General features: G+C 41.9%; 1 protein-coding gene across 3 annotated transcripts in view; it reads left to right on the top strand.

Moving 5' to 3' along the window:
• Window positions 1-8,889, top strand: part of LOC101486909 (low-density lipoprotein receptor class A domain-containing protein 4) — a 266,855-nt gene extending 257,966 nt beyond the window's left edge. For all 3 annotated transcript variants that reach the window (XM_004560061.3, XM_024804137.2, XM_012921524.3), the window contains one exon: window positions 1,705-8,889. In XM_004560061.3, the coding sequence (XP_004560118.1) occupies window positions 1,705-2,298 (594 nt within the window). In that variant the 3' untranslated portion in view covers window positions 2,299-8,889. The remainder of the gene's footprint in view (window positions 1-1,704) is intronic.
• Window positions 8,890-16,144: the final 7,255 nt, after the last annotated feature.

The raw sequence follows: 16,144 nt of genomic DNA, 5'->3' as shown, positions 1-16,144 counted from the left end.
ATAGTATATTGAGGCTGTGTGAAAGTTTTTGGCTGGCAAGTGTGGATGCACTTTGGCAGTCTGTACTGGCTTGTAGCACCAAGTCGGATTTAAAGTGCCCCAGTATTTATGCGGCAGAGAGAGAGAGTCGTAAAAACGACGTGTGCACCCAGAGAGACCCGGAAACTAAGGAAAAGGCCACGGAGAGACGAACGCAGAGGGAGACGCAGCCACTGAGTGTGGGTGGCTGATGGATGCAGGGATGGGGGCTGACTGAGTGTTTGTGTGGCAGGGCGGGGGGTTGGATGGTTTTTGGTGCGTCATTAATCAGCAACACCTCCCCTGACACTGTCTAGACAGACGTCTGAGAGCTGCCCCGCTCTGCTGCGCTCTGCTCCCTCTATCAGCTCCACACCTTTCTCCCCCTGCCGTCTGTCTATTTGTCTGTCTCTGTCCTTTCTCTCTCTGCCTTCAGCTCTTTTTCCCTTCTCGCGTTTTATCTCCCTGCCTCTTTCTTCTCCTCCTTTCATTTCTGTGCTCTTTCTTTCTCTCTCCTTATCTCAGTAGCCTTTCCTTTTAATCCTTTCAGTTCCACTCTTTCCCTCACTCCGTCTCTCCATTTCAATTGCCCTGATCCTCTAAAAACCCCCCTCCCTCCCCCGTCTGTTGTTCTCTCCACCCAGACTGCCTTGTCAGTGGGGGTTGGCTATTAGAGCCGCAGTCACTAATTGAAATGGGTTCCCTCTGATAATGACTCGACACAGTGGAAATGTGTGGAATTGGATAGAAATGTGAGAAATGAAGAAATGGATCATGCCGTCACAGTCTGAAGAGTTAATTGAGGTGAAGATCTCTGACAAAAGCTGGTGGATGAACCGGTGTGCTGAATGTTTTTCTGTTTGAGTGCAGGCTCCTTTCTTCCTCTTTACTGTAATTACATTGTAATGTCTGTCACAGCTAATTGGTGGCACGCTGGCGTGTGCCGTTGCTGCACCAGGATATCATTCATTTTAAATATGCAGCATGGTAACCATACTTCACTGTACGGAGCCTCGTCTCCCAGCAAAAGCTTGCGTGAAATCAGCGTATACAGAAATGATTGTTATGCAGAAAGCATCATGTGACTTGCTGTGAGGCTATAACTGGTTTACACTGTGACCAAAACAGAATAAACAAATGAAGGCTGTGTACAGGGTAAGGTCAGAACTGCTGAACTGTTAATAGACTCTGGGTATGACTCTAAAAATTACAGGTAATGAATTGGGATGGATGAATAATCACAGATAAGTCACTTGACAAATAAAATGAGAAACACTTGTTGCTTCCAGCCTCATTGCTCGTTTGATAGATTTGGATTTTGGATTGCAGGCCAGACGTGATAAGTAGTTTTTGCTGCTACAGTGTCATTAACTCACAAGGCTGACTGGTCATGAAAATGATTTTAATGATTAAAAAAAAAAAGATTTTTAACGATGAGCTGCTGAATTATTCCCAAAAGCTCAAACAGAAGTTTTGTAGATCAAACAGTGACTCTGAGTTCATTGCACTGAACATCAGTTTGAGTGTTTGGTCATTTTCACGTTGTATGTGTATCAGAAAGATACTGGTATTAAGACTGATCGAGTTCCTGTTGATGCCAGCCAGCTCACAGCCAAGCTTTTATCTTTGTCCTCTCCTCGTGCATGTCCCAGCTCATTCACTCCTCTGTCTCGCTCTGTCTCTCAGGTGTTATATGCTCCGCAGGCGAGGGATCGCTTCACCGCTCCCTCCTTCATGCAGCGTGACCGCTTCAGCCGCTTCCAGCCCACCTACCCCTACCTGCAGCATCAGATTGACCTGCCGCCCACCATCTCTCTGTCGGACGGGGAGGAACCACCGCCGTACCAGGGACCCTGCACCCTCCAGCTCCGTGACCCCGAGCAGCAGATGGAGCTGAACCGCGAGTCGGTGAGGGCACCGCCCAACCGGACCATCTACGACAGTGACTTGATCGACATGGGAGGAGGCGGGAGTCTAGGAGGGGTAGGGGGAGGAGGGGCTGGGATGGGGGGCGGTGGCCCGAGGCCGCCCAGCAGTAACTCGGGCATCAGTGCCGCCAACTCCAGCAGCCACGGGCGTATGGAGGGCCCCCCGCCAGCATACAGCGAGGTGATAGGCCACTACCCTGGCTCAGCATTCTTTCTACACCAGCACAGCAATAACCAGAGGGTGGGGAGGCCGGGGGGGCTGGGGAGTAGGACAATCCAGCAGCAGAGCCAATCAGAAAGCACAATTGTACCTGCCAAGGCCAAGGACGGCCAACCAGAGGACTTGGTGTGAAGAAACAGGGAGGGGAGAGGTAGGGCAACCCACCCCAGACTGAGATCTGTGTCTCTCGTTCACCCCAGACCTCCTGTAAGCCGGGGTCTCTCTTATCGCTCTGTCTCTCACGTCCTCTCTCCACACTCCCATGCACAAACACACCAACTTTAGCTACAGAAACGAGCAAAGAGAGGAACCAACAACTGATCTCATTTCATCCATGCGCTAGCACTGCTGGGACAGGATGTACGCACTGTGTCCAGACTTTTTTTTTCCCTCCTTATTTTAAGAAAGAACCACACTGCTAGCACAGATTGAAACAGTTTTCTCTTTCACCCCCCCACTCCCCCTGGCGGCGATGCCGCTGTCCCCAGGAACTGAGGAGGGATCAGTTTTGGGGGGGTTTGTTGTTTTCTTCTTTCTTCATTGTTTTTCTGTTTTTGGACCGGGATCTGTGCACAAAGCGAGAACTGAGAATCAAGGACTTTACAGAGAACACAACGAAACAAGAGACTCACAAACCCAAATCTTAGTGCCAAGGTTCACAAGGAAGCAAAACAAAGGGGGGGATGACTTGTTTTAACATTGAAAACACAAAAGAAACGTTATCTCAAAGTTGCACTATCTTTTTGTTGTAAAAGAGAAGAGGGAAATGATGTTATGTTATAACAGCGATGTTTTTAATTTCCTGTCTTGTTTGTTTGTTTTTTTGGCCTTTTTGTGAATGGACTGATTGACTGACTGAACTTTGGCTCCAAAGTTGTTTTAAACAATTGGGAGCAAAAACAAAAAAACAAAACAAAAAAACCCAACAACAACAAAAAAAACAACAAAAAAAAAACAAGTATTATAAGCTTATGTCCTTCCTTTTTTGAAAACCGCAAGAAATCCTTGTACCCAGCCTAAACATCTCTGTCTGCTTACACCACAGGCACAGTGAGACTTAGTAAGAGAATAACCTGTACTGCTTCATGTCTGCGTTCACATCATGGGGAGGGGTGGGGGGTAATCTGCCTCATGAGCAGCTGCTGGATTGATGGTGTGTTATAACTAACCACCAGAGGAAGTGAGCAAAGATTAGAGTCCTAAACACAGCTTGGCTGGATTCAGTGGGATCCAGGCTCAGGTTTGTGAGATATCAGCCCAGCTGTTTTGATATCAAGTTTAAAAAAGAAAGCCCTCAGCCCCTGTTAAGGAGGGTCTGTCTAGCAGGTGGTCAGAGCAGATTCTTCTCATTTCAAATCTACCCTGACTGCTGAGTACCTGATGTTTCCTCTCGCCCCCCTTCCCTGCATCCAGGTCCACCGCCTTTCCCCAAATGCTCGTCTCAGACATCTTGCACAGTGCATTCTGCCAACAGCCACCACACTGAACTCGAACCCACACAGAAAAACACAAAATATGTGAAGAAGAAGAAGAAGGAGGGGGGAAAAAAAAGAAGGCTCGACTCTCCGTCTTCACGTTTCTAAAGCCACAAAAGAATGACACAAAGTGAAGATTCCTGTCTGCGTCTGTCAGCACAGAGATCAGGTTTTTAAAGGAAAATTGTCTGTGGTCAAAGTCAAAGGGCTATGGGAGGCTCCTTTTTGTAAAAGAAACACAGAAAAAAAACCTTTTTGAAAATCTAGCCTTTTTCTCTGCTCATCGTTGCCTTCTCCTCTGCTCTTGCGCTTTATCTGTCTCTCTTTCCTGTTTGCGCCAGTCCCCCTCCCCCCTTTTCTAACGGCGTCTCCGGTAAACACTGTTCATCATCACTCCATCCATCCATCCGTGTGCAGAAAAAGTGCGATCAAATGATGCAGAGTCCGCCGAGCCCTTTAAAGTGGAGACTGGAGTGGAGTTCTCATTCGGCAGCGTGCTGGTGCAGCCCTCTCCTCACTGTATAAGTGTGTACACGTGTGCGTTTGTTGGTCAGACCTTTTAACAACACAGAAAAGCACTTAATGCTCCTGCAGGAGTTTTGTGTGTGTGTGTGTGTGTGTGAGAGATTGTAACTGAATGATTTATTAACTGACTCCAGTTTAAACATTCAAGGACATATTACTTCTTTAACACAGCTTCAGTTCAGCTTTCATCGGGATACAGTCGAGTGTCTTTCTTAAAAAGGCAGAAATGCTCCATGTTTGATTGTCACAGTGCAAAGGTGACATCACAGTGAGCCTCAAACAAAGTGGATGCATCCAGCGAACCCCAAAAAGGAAAAGCCCAGCTGGGATGATGATGATGTGAGTCTGTTTCATACTACGTACTGGTTCCAGGCGTGCTAGCAGTACAGCCTCAGCACGTTGGCGTGCACGCGGGACATGCTTGTTTTCTGAGTGAAGTGCAGTCTTTATAGTCCCTCCATGTATTAAATCTTTGAAAAACGAAAGCTCTGCTTTCTTTTCAAGATCAGAGGACAAGGTTGTATGAATTTGATGTTTTTTCCTACTCTCAGCAAATCCCATGAAAGTGTCTAAATACTTTTGTGACCTCCTCACCCCGTCTGTAGCACTCGGCACTAAGCACCAGTTCCATTCATTTCTGCTGAAGAGACACAATATTTAAAAGAAGCATTTGGCTCAAGGTTAAATTAGTGTGTTTCTTGTTAATGCCAAAATTCATCGTCGAAGAGCAATCGCTTTCACAGTCCACTGTTGTCACGATTTTAAAGCTCTGTACGTGGGAGTCATTATGACAGGTCTGTTAGTGGAGCCTTTTTAAAAAAATAATAATATCCAACCAGTGGATTTTTCAGCGTGAGGCTCACAGGGAGGTGGTGGGTGCAGCACCTGGACGCTGCACACGTGGCTCTAGTTAGATTTGGACTGGTTGAGGACTATTTTAAGCTCAAACACATTTGGTGCTCTAGTGGGCACTAGCACCCACAGGAAGGCTGTGTGAGTCCATGTAAACGGCTGCGTGCTGGTAATGAAGGAACATGCTTTCCGGTGCGACTCACTGTTATTCAACCACAGTCGAGCTCATGGGAATAACATGCTAACAATAACACGTTTGCAGATCATTTTTGTTTCAGGAAATTGTGTGAATTTGTTGCCAGGATGTTTCAGAAAAGCTGAAGAAGTTGCAGGATGTTTCACAGCTAACTGGCAACAGGTCCATAGCATCTTTGATTAGAAAGGATCGTCTTTCAGTAAAGACGGTTAGTGATACGATACTCTGAAGACTGCAACGGAAAACGTGTTTGTGCCCACGCTCGTGCCAGATGAAACCCTCAGTAATGCTGGGTGATGGAGCAACATGTGGTCCCACCCTGATGATCTTTCAGTGAAGCCTCTGCTTATTTCAGCAAGACCGTGCTTCTCATACCTATGGGATGAGCTGCTAGGTTCAAATTTAAGCGACACGTGTAAAATGTAGTCTGATCATTTGATATAATCTTGTTTAAACTGCTCATTTAAATTATTTCCATTAGGCTGTGTTGGGTTTGTAACATTTTACACTGAATCCCAGGGTGCACTGGGAACATGCAGTACTTATGAATCTTTTCATGGGATTTGTTGACAAGAAAAAATATAAAGTAACACCAGGCTGAACATCTTTTATCACTACTTGTCAGCGCACAACAAAGAAAAACTTGATGAGGTCTCGTATGACGAATACACAAACCTCTGTAGTATGAAATGAAATGTGTCGGTGTAGAACACCTGCTGCTGCCAGATGAACACGGGTGATTATTGGACGAGTGCAGCAGTGTTCGATGGCATCATGCCAAACAGCTGAGGTGGAAGCAGGAAGTGGTTCTTCATGTATGTTTGTCCCCCTCCTTCCACACTCATGAGTCACTTATAAGAAAGTTTCAGTCAGTCTGAACGGAAGCCCCGTCGGCATCGGTGTGTTTGAATGTCTCAGTGGTTATCAGCTGATTCTAAGGTTTTGTTGTGTGTGTGTGTGTGTGTGTGTGTGTGTGTGTGTGTGTGTGTGTGTGTGTGTGTGAGTGAGATCACATCGCTGCTATTGCTGTTGCTGCTGCTACTGTTGTTGCTACTGCTGCTTCTCATGCTCACCCCAACCCGCCCAAAGTCTTTGTATCACCCCCCCTCACATCAACCAGAAGGAGAGAAATCTGGCCCTTTGCAGTCAAACCCACAAGTATTGAGACATCAAGCCTTGTGTTCCAACACTTTGACTTCAGACGAGCAGAGGTGTGTTTACCTAGCAAAGATTGTCCCAACACTTTTGGCCTTTGACCTACTCCAGCCCCACATCTTCTTCCCCTGTTTTTTTTTTTTTTTTTTAATGTATTTTTTCCTTCTTCTTTTTTGTTCTCTGCTTGTTCTTTCTGCGCAGTCATAGCTTGTAAATGGAGGATACAAAGATGAATTTTATGTTTTCTACAAGGAGGTTTGCATGTTACTATTATGTGAGTAAATAAGGTGCCTAACGTTCATGTTTGAGCAGACCACACCTCAGTCAGACTGCTGCTGGGAATCCGCGAGGGTGGCTTCATCGCCGCCTGTCTGGCAGAATAGAGAAGCAGAGTGCGAGGACGGCCAAAAAGCGATCCTTTCTGTCTTTTTTTATTTTTTTTTCCTCTCTCTAAAGTCTTGGACGGATGAGTCTGCTCCGACATTTAGGATTCTGGGGCGTTCTCACGCACCCACCCTCCCTCCCAATGAGCAACAGTGTGCCTGTTTCCAAACTTGCTGCTCCACCTTGAACTTTTTTTATTTTTATTTTTATTTTTGAGTGCGGCAGTTGCTCACCGGCCATTGTGCCAGACAGGACCGGTCGCTCCTAGAGAAGCCACTGAAGCCATTCCAAGCAGTAATGTGACCCGTGTGGAGCAGACATAGGAAACCCACTTGCACTCAAAAAGCTCCCACCTTCGTTGTGCCTCACTTCCAACGGTGCTTTTTTCAGTAGTCTGTCTTTCTTTATGTTTGTTTGTAAGGTGCTGTATATAACTTGAATATATTATGCACATATCCTACCCAATGGGTAGAAACCACAAAAAGATGTTGTGAATAATGTAATATAATGTATAGACGATATAAGAATTTTAAGAAGGCAGCATCAAATTTGTAAATGCCTACAGTTAAAAATGTGCTTTGTCTTTTTTTTTTTCTTTCTTTTTAAAAATAAGAAAACGTGGTTTGCAAAGTACGCTTAGAAAATGGTTGCAACACAAATACAAATTACTACTTAATAATAATATTTTGCTATGAATAGTCTGTTATGAGGACGAGAGAACCTCGGGATTAAGGACCCTTGTTGAGAGACGATATTCACGTGTTTGTCGGATTCTTCTGTCACAGTGCCAGCCATCATTTAGGCACTGGCTGATGATTTTTCTTTTGACCAACTAACAAATGTATAGCTCTATTATACAGATCTTTTAAGAAAACCTATATCTCACACACACACACACACACACACGAGAGCTGTCAGCACTTCTCCGTGATCTTGGAGAATGTGCTCCTCTGTACGTCTGATTTTTAGTTTTTGTAATTCTGCCAAAGTGTAAAAACTCGCTGAGCACACTGGGCTCTGCTTATTGGTCCGGCTGGATGTTTAGGCATTTCAGCTCTAGTTTTTAATTGCATGGTTGTCAAAGAGGAAAACCATCAATGGAGGGGAAGAAGGAAAAAAAATCCATTTAGTTTGGAAAGTTGCACCAGCATGGCACGAGCGAGGGGAAAACTCACTTTTTTTGTTTTTGTTTGTTTCCTCTGTTATTTTTCACGATTATTTTCTACATTATAATGTTATATGTGGCACAGTATATTAAAACAAAAGTCATGTTTAATCTGTAGTCATTTATTTACAGTATGTACTGAAAATAACTCCACTGTACAATAACCGCAGAGCATGTTCATTCTTATCTATAGACGATGTACATAGCAACGCGCCATGTTCTCTTTGAAGCACCAAATAAGTGGCAGTTGTGTAGTTTATATTTGGAAATGGTCTCTATTGTAACTTTGGCTGGCGTGCCGCTCGGCTCTCCTCTTCCTTTAATTTCAATTTAAAAGTTTTTCTTTCTCTTTTTCGTTTCCTGCACTAGCTTGAAGAATTAACGGGCTCAGACTGATCTTTTATTTGATTTCTCTCTTCGCAGTGCTCTCTCTCTCTCTCTCTCTCAGAAATGTGTACTCGACTGCTGACAAGACCACAAGTAGCTCTTTTTACTGTTCCTGATTTTAATGACGACGATATCGTGTCAACAGTTTGGTATTCTCTCAGTCTTGACAGCTAACATAGGACTGCTTCCATCATGGGTTTTGTAACATCGTTTAGCTTTCGTTACAAAAATGATTCTTCCTCTCCCCCCTCTGTGCTCAAATCTAGATATATATGGCTGTATTCAGTAACCATACAATGTGTGTGTGATTTTATATATATATCTATATAAATATATATATAAAATAAAATACACACACATACACACAAACACAGAGGTAAAATTGTTGTGTATTTTTGCCTCTTTTTATTTAAGCAATTGTGATGTAATAGGTTTTAGGCCTAAGGTCTGTTATTGCAATACTTTTACAGAAAAGAAAAAAAAATCAAAAAATGTTGCTCTAAGTGCTGTTGTAGTCAAAGATTTTATGCTTGTACTTATGCTGTAGTCAAACTGCAGCGTAATGAATAAAACTTTAAAAGTGATTACTCTGTTGTTCTGCCTGTTTGTTCCTGTAGTCTTCTATAGATAATGAGGTTTTGTAATGTGATTACTGTGAAGTCGGTGTGGGCAGCCCTGCCACTCGGCTCTTTATCTGTCCTCGCTGAAGCGGCCAAATAACATGCGAGCAGGATTTAAGGCGGGTCAGCAGCTTCACGGCCTTATTAACCTGCTTTTCTGTGTTGCTTGGCAATGCAGGTGGAAGCCCGCCGCACGTACATGCAAAACACTGAGTAGGTTAATTGGTTGCTATGATACAATTAAGACACATGCGGTTCACATCGCATATTGCAGGACCGTGTTTTATATTTGAGTTTATCTGGAGTCTGTAAAGCATGTAGGCTACAGGCACCAGTGAGTCTTGAGAAAGAAGTCGTTTCAAGATTTTGTCAAGCTCTCAATTAAGTTTTAAACCACACATATACACCTTTTGTCAGCATCACTGGTTTGGGCCACTACTATTCACGGAGACTTCAGATCCTTTCACTGCTCATCAAAACAACCTGAAGTTCAACACTACTCATGCTCAGGACCTCAGCTGTGTATCTGTGTATCTCTAAGGCAAACCACATGATTGATTGTCAGTACAGGAACCTTTACCATGAAAACTGACATCTTTAGGCAGTTTTTGTCTGGAAAAATCCGTATGAAGCCCCAAGACTTTCCAACCAGTCTTAGGCTTAACCCTTGTGTTGTCCTCGGGTCATTTTTGACCCGAAAAGAAATCTTTCGCCATCAAAAATGTGTTTTTTATTCATCAAATGGTCTGAAAATAACAGGAGTTATTCAGTACTATGCTATGCATGATTGGTATAAGTTTTAAGTAATTTGATTTATTTATGGTTTTGGTTTTTATTGGATTTGCTAATACCTGTTGTCCTAAGGGGTCAAAAACGACCCCAAAGTACAAAGTGTTGTAAAGGGTCACATTGTCACAACATACTGCTTTCAAACATCTTTGATCTTGGGTCACTGATGTGTGGGGTCAAGCAATGGTCATAACAACAACAGGCAACACAATGAGGAGGCGGGTGCTCTACATTCAGTTCAATTCAATTTTATTTATACAGCGCCAAATCACAACAGTCGCCTCAAGGTGCTTTATATTGTAAGGTAGACCCTACAATAATATATACACAGAAAGTATGAAAAAGTATTTTTTTTTACCATGTTGTGGATAGGAATGACCAGTAGAACAATGCACATATTGAAGGAAGTGAAGTGAAGGAAACCGATGAAGATGAGGAAGAATCTGAACTATGTTCAAGTAGGTTCTCAGGCATCCAGGACATGGTAGTCTAAGGAGCTTGGAAAGAAAGTGACTGGGCTTCTTGAAGTTTCTTGAATTTTCAGAATGTGAAACTGAAATAGAAGATGTGTCAGAGGACTACACATCATCCATTTCAATTATGATGAAGACAAAGAATCAAGCAAGAAAGAGGAGTCAGCTGAGACAGAAATATTTGCAGTAATGTGAGGAAACATTGAGCTGGTCTTCTATTCTTGCCAGTGACAGACGATGCATGACTCTCATGCGTCACAGAGAAAGACAATCTACCACGGTCCAAGCACATATGCCAGGTCCCATACTCCTTCGATTGCTTTTCTACTCGAGTACTGAAAGCATTATACGCCATGTATTCTGCTTTTTAACTTTCACATGCCAATGGATGCATCAGAGACCAAGTTGGGGTTCAGTAACTTGCCCAAGGACACCTTGGTAAGAACTCCAGACTAGAGCACACAGAGATTGAACCAACAACTATCCAATTAGCAGATGACCTGCTCTACAGCCAACTCAATGACAAACAAGGAGGGACAACAACAGATGAAGAATAATGGATTGAATGCAGCTGTAGGCATAGGTGGGTATGATTCTTACGGCCGTGCATCTATCCAGTAAAGTCGCTACAGCCAGTTTATGACATCCTGAGTCTGGTAGGGAAGTTTTCATGCTACCGTGCCTAACACAAGATTAATCATAGAATCTCAAAAGTGATATCATTTCATGATAAAGACACAATAGAAGATCATCGTTCGTGACACAAATGTGCTCCCATGAGGTGTATGGAACACGTGGGTGTTTCTCCTGCTGTGATGTAAGATCCAGGTACTGATGTGACTGTATGAGCACCAAGTCCCATCAGAGGACTCTGTCCATTCCAACAGAACATCCAAGTAAACTGGGGAACTATGAGATAAAAACATGGGCAGTATGTGATGCCAGGTACAGCTGTACATGGAACATAGTGTACGATGCTAAACTATCTGGCCCGCAGTCAGGGCATGCAAGTTGTCCCTAATATTACAGAAGGTTTCCAAAAGGAAACAATCACCTGTAACAACTTGTTTACTTCATATGCCCTTGGCCTGCAACTGCAGAGAAGAAAGCTGTCCATGATGGGACCAGTACAGAGGAATAAACCTGAGCTTCCTCCTGCACTTGTGGCAAATATGGGTGTTAACAGACCTCTCTGCACTGAATCATACTTGTTATTAATCTCTGTCTCTCTTCCACAGCGTGTCTTTTATCCTGTCTTCCTTCTCTCACCCAAACTGGCCGCAGCAGATGGCCCCGCCCCTCCCTGAGCCTGGTTCTCCTGGAGGTTTCTTCCCGTTAAAAGGAAGTTTTTCCTTCCCACTGTCACCAAAGTGCTTGTTCATAGGGGGTCATATGATTGTTGGGTTTTTCACTGTATGTACTATTGTAGGGTCTACCTTACAATATAAAGCGCCTTAAGATGACTATTGTTGTGATTTGTTGCTATATAAATAAAATTGAATTAACACTTGTAAGTGTATATTAAAATCTTTTACCACATTCGACTGCTCTGCTGTGGGCTATAAGGGTTTGGTATTCTTTGCATTTTCATCACGTTGATATCACATTTGTTGCATTTAAAAAGTTGAAGTAAAATAAGACGTTATCCAAAAAAGTATAATGTATACTATGTAGTATATATACTACTTGTACGGGATGCAACTGCTAAAACTGTCTTTTTGATGATAAATAAAACGTATAAATTAATGTCTTTTAAAAAATAGCAGCTTTTTAAATGTATATTTTTTTTTATTGAAAGTTTTGTAATTATGACAGTCATCCACATGAAACAAACAAAAACAGCAAAAACAAAAACAAACAAACAAACAAACATAATATACACACTGACAATAACATAATGGCACAGTGAAACCCTCAGATCTGCCCGGTCTGGGGGAGCTCCCCTCCACCTCTTTACAGGTCCCATGTCGTCAGGTTTTTGCTACTGTCCACGCAGCGCTTTACAGTCCATATCATCCCAAGGAAGGGTATTTCCAGTCTCTTTTATGAGCTGCCTTCTAAAAAACAGTGACCACGTCCTTAGCAGGCCTTCCTTCTTCCAGTAGTTGCGTGAAAATACTTAGTTAAGCTCTGGTTATATAACCCACCACCCATCATCCCACATTACCACCTTCAACAAATCTCTCCCACTTCATCCACTTTTTATGAAATTGGTTCATTTTGAGGTTAAAAAAAAATGTAAGTTTTTCCATTCTATATATTTCCTCCATCCCAACAGGATGTTTATCAAATATTTGTCCCTTAAGGAGGCTGCTGATGGGATATTGCCCAAATACGCAGTACAGAAATCCAAATTTAAGTTTAGACCAGTCACCAAGTAAATTGATTCGACCACTTCACTCCAGTATGGTTGGATTATTGGGCATTTCCAAAATATATGAAAATGATCTGCCATGTTTCCCCCACAGTTTCTCCAGCAGTATCCATCTGTCAGTTGACCTTTTTGTTTGTATTTTATTTTGGGTGTTATAAAAAACCTAATAAAATTTTTCCACGTGAATTCCCTCCAATAACCCGAGCTAGTAGTTTCCATCTGTGTTCTACATATATTTAACCAACTGTCCTCTGATGTGTTGATTTTAGTCTCCGTCTCCCAATTAATTTTAATATAATTGGTTGATTGATCCTTAAGTGATTGTAGGTTCCGATAAAGTTTAGCAATCAATTTATTTTTAATCTGACCTTTATAAGCTTCTTTTATAACGGGGACTAGGCCTTCACTATGTTCTTCTGTAGTTTTTATATTACTATTGAAAAAGGACCTGACTCGGAGATATCTGAAAAAATCTTGGTTTTCCAAACCATAGGTGTCTCTTAATTTTTCAAAACTTTGTAATCCTTCTTTTCCTAACAATGAGCAAAATGGTCCGATCCCCCTTGTTAACCAAGTTGTATAACGTCTATCTGTTTGTGCAGGGATAAATTCCTTATCATGTGTGACCCATCTGAGTTGTTTGATTCCAGCTCCTGATTTAAGACTTTCGCATTCATCAAACCATATCTTTAAAGGAGTTTTAGTCCATTCGTTTAAATTATTTTTCTGTTCCAAATCTAATTTTTTTAATCTCCTAGTATTGTCTGTAGTGGTAATTTTAATTGTGTCACATCTAAATATTTCCATTTTGCTTCGTACGACGGATCACACCAATAAATTAAGTATCTTAATTGTGCTGCTTTAAAATAGCTTTCTAAGTTTGGGAGGGAAAGTCCACCCCATTCCTTAGGTAGTTGCAATGTTATATATCTAACTCTGGGTTTACAGCCCTTCCATACAAATCCCGAAATCATTCTGTTCCATAACGCAAATTGTTTGGCTGGTACGTGTACCGGTATAGATTGAAAAAGGAAAAGCAGAAGCGGAAGTATATTCATTTTGGTCAGGTCGATCCTATTATACAGATCAAGCGGCAGTAGGCTCCACCTTTGAATGTTTTCTTTCAATTCCCTTGTAATTGGTGAGTAGTTTATTTCATAGATTTCTGTCAGTGTTTTGGGAATCTTAATACCTAAATATTTAATCATTTTATTATTCCAATTGAATTTAGAGGTACTTTTGATCTTTGTTGTGGGTACATAATTGTATGTGATCACCTGTGTTTTTTGAATGTTTATTTTATATCCGGAAAGTTCTCCAAACATTTCCATCTTTGACCATAACTTAGGTAAGCTTCTTTCTGGGTCTGTGAGGGTCAGCAAAATATCATCTGCATATAAACCCGTTTTATATTCCGTATCCATATCCCTTTCATTTGTTCATCCTCCCTAATAGCTTGCGCCAGCGGTTCAATAAATAAAGCAAACAAGGCTGGGCTAAGCGGACATCCCTGCTGACATCCTCTCTGCAAGTCCACTACTCCAGTTAAGCTCCCATTTATTTTTATTCTTGCTGAAGGTAAATAATATAAATTTTTAATCAGTTGAATAAAAGGGTCTCCGAAACCAAACCGCTCCATAACCAAAAATAAGTAATCCCACCGGACGGAGTCAAACGCCTTTTCTGCATCAAGGCTTAATGCAATTGATGCCCTTTGGGATTTATTCATATAATCCATTAAATGTAAGGCACGTCTTATACTGTCTTGTATCTGTCTGTTTTTGAGAAATCCTGTCTGATCTTCATCAATAATTTCTGGTATTGTATTTTTAAGCCTTTCTGCTGTTATTGAGGTGAATAATCTATCATGTTGGTGACTCCCCTCCCTCCAACACAGTTAAAACATTTTAATAATAGCGGTGATAATAACTCTCTAAAGGTTTTATAATATTCTGATGTAAATCCGTCCATACCCAGCATCTTGTTTTTGTTTTTGCAATGGCTTTATCCAGTTCTTGTTTAGTAATTTGTTGCATTAGTCTTTTGTTTTGTTCCCGTCCAATATTAGGTAAATCCAGAGAATGCAAAAATTTCTGAATGTTTAGAGGGTCAGCCCCTTGTGTCTCTGAATATAATTAATTTTTTATAATAGTTTTCAAATGAGTTTTGTATTTCTTTAGCAGTGTAACACATTTTTTGAGTCTCTTCATCTTTTATACTGTAAATTCTCTTTCTTCTTGCTGTTTTTTTAATTCCCCAGGCCAATAGTTTCTTTGCCCTGGGCCGTAATCATAATACTTTTGCTTAACAAATCTAGCTTTTAGTTCTTCTTGTCTATCGAATATATCATTTAATTTCCGTTTTGTTAAATTTATCTCTTCCAATGTTTGAGAGTCTTTAACAGTGGCGTGTTTAGTCTCTAAATTCTTTAATGTAAGTAGTAACTCATTAATTTGCATTTGTTTCTCTTTCTTTTTGTACGAGTGTGAAGTAGCATAACTGTTCCGAAGGATTAAAGAAATCTGAGCTGGCAGCAATCACTTCAGAGTGTCGGGTCAGAACACTTGCAAATGTTCAGATGTGAGAGGAACAAACAGGCAGAGTCCAGGAATAAAGTTGTCATTCTTTGTATTTCCAATTGAGAATGTGCCCGCAGCTGGGCGAGAGAGTGTGTGTGTGTGTGTGTGTGTGTGTGTGTGTGTGTGTGGTTTCTGCAGACAAAGCATAATAATACAAATCAATTAGGAATCAGATTACATAATAAACATAAAGATACAACTGAGGTGTACTCAAGTACAGTATATAACTAAATAAGCTGACATTATACTTCAGCCTGGTTACATAAACTTAAAGTCAGACATTATGCATCAACACACCGCATAAAACTATGCACTGAAGGCAACTTTACATCGGTTTATCATCTGTTACACAGAGCACAGAATCAACAACACGATAACAACGAATCTCTCTGCTAGAAGCTAATTAGCAAACAAATCTGTTATGCTAGCGAACTGCCACTTGTACATAACGTCACTTAAACAGAAGCAGAAACTGCTGGTAAGTCATCAAATACACTCATGGCTGAACACCAACATAACTGAGTGAAGTAAAACATTGACTTACGGTCTTATGAACGCACACACTGTCCGTTGTTTGGCTGCCGTTTGTCTCTGAACTAAAGTTGCGGACATGCACCCCGATGGTGCATTCAGGGGGCATAGGAAATCCCATACACAAACCTAACCCTTTTGTACAGCCGCCCCCAAATTTGGTGTACAAATTTGACCTTGATGGAATGTCCTCTGCACCTAAGCAGAATCCTGGGGTAGAACAGGCAACCTGATGAGCCGTGCCACCGGGCGAGTGTAAGTTCGGTCCTTTACTTGAACGACTGCAGCTCTGACACGATCATCGGACCCCGGTAAGATAGTTTTCACGGTTCCTACTTGCCAGAGCGCTCGTGGGGTCTGCTGATCAACAATGAGAACCACAGATCCAACTGCAATGTTGTCTGTGTCCTTGTGCCATTTCTGCTGTGGTTGCAAGGTGGGCATAAAATGCAGTATGAAGTGCTTCCAGAATT

The sequence above is a fragment of the Maylandia zebra genome, linkage group LG11 (assembly GCF_041146795.1).
Source record: "Maylandia zebra isolate NMK-2024a linkage group LG11, Mzebra_GT3a, whole genome shotgun sequence".
In the NCBI taxonomy this organism is placed as follows: domain Eukaryota; kingdom Metazoa; phylum Chordata; class Actinopteri; order Cichliformes; family Cichlidae; genus Maylandia; species Maylandia zebra.
The sequence above is the reverse complement of the archived record's forward strand: the minus strand, read 5'-3'. Positions and strand labels throughout refer to the sequence as shown.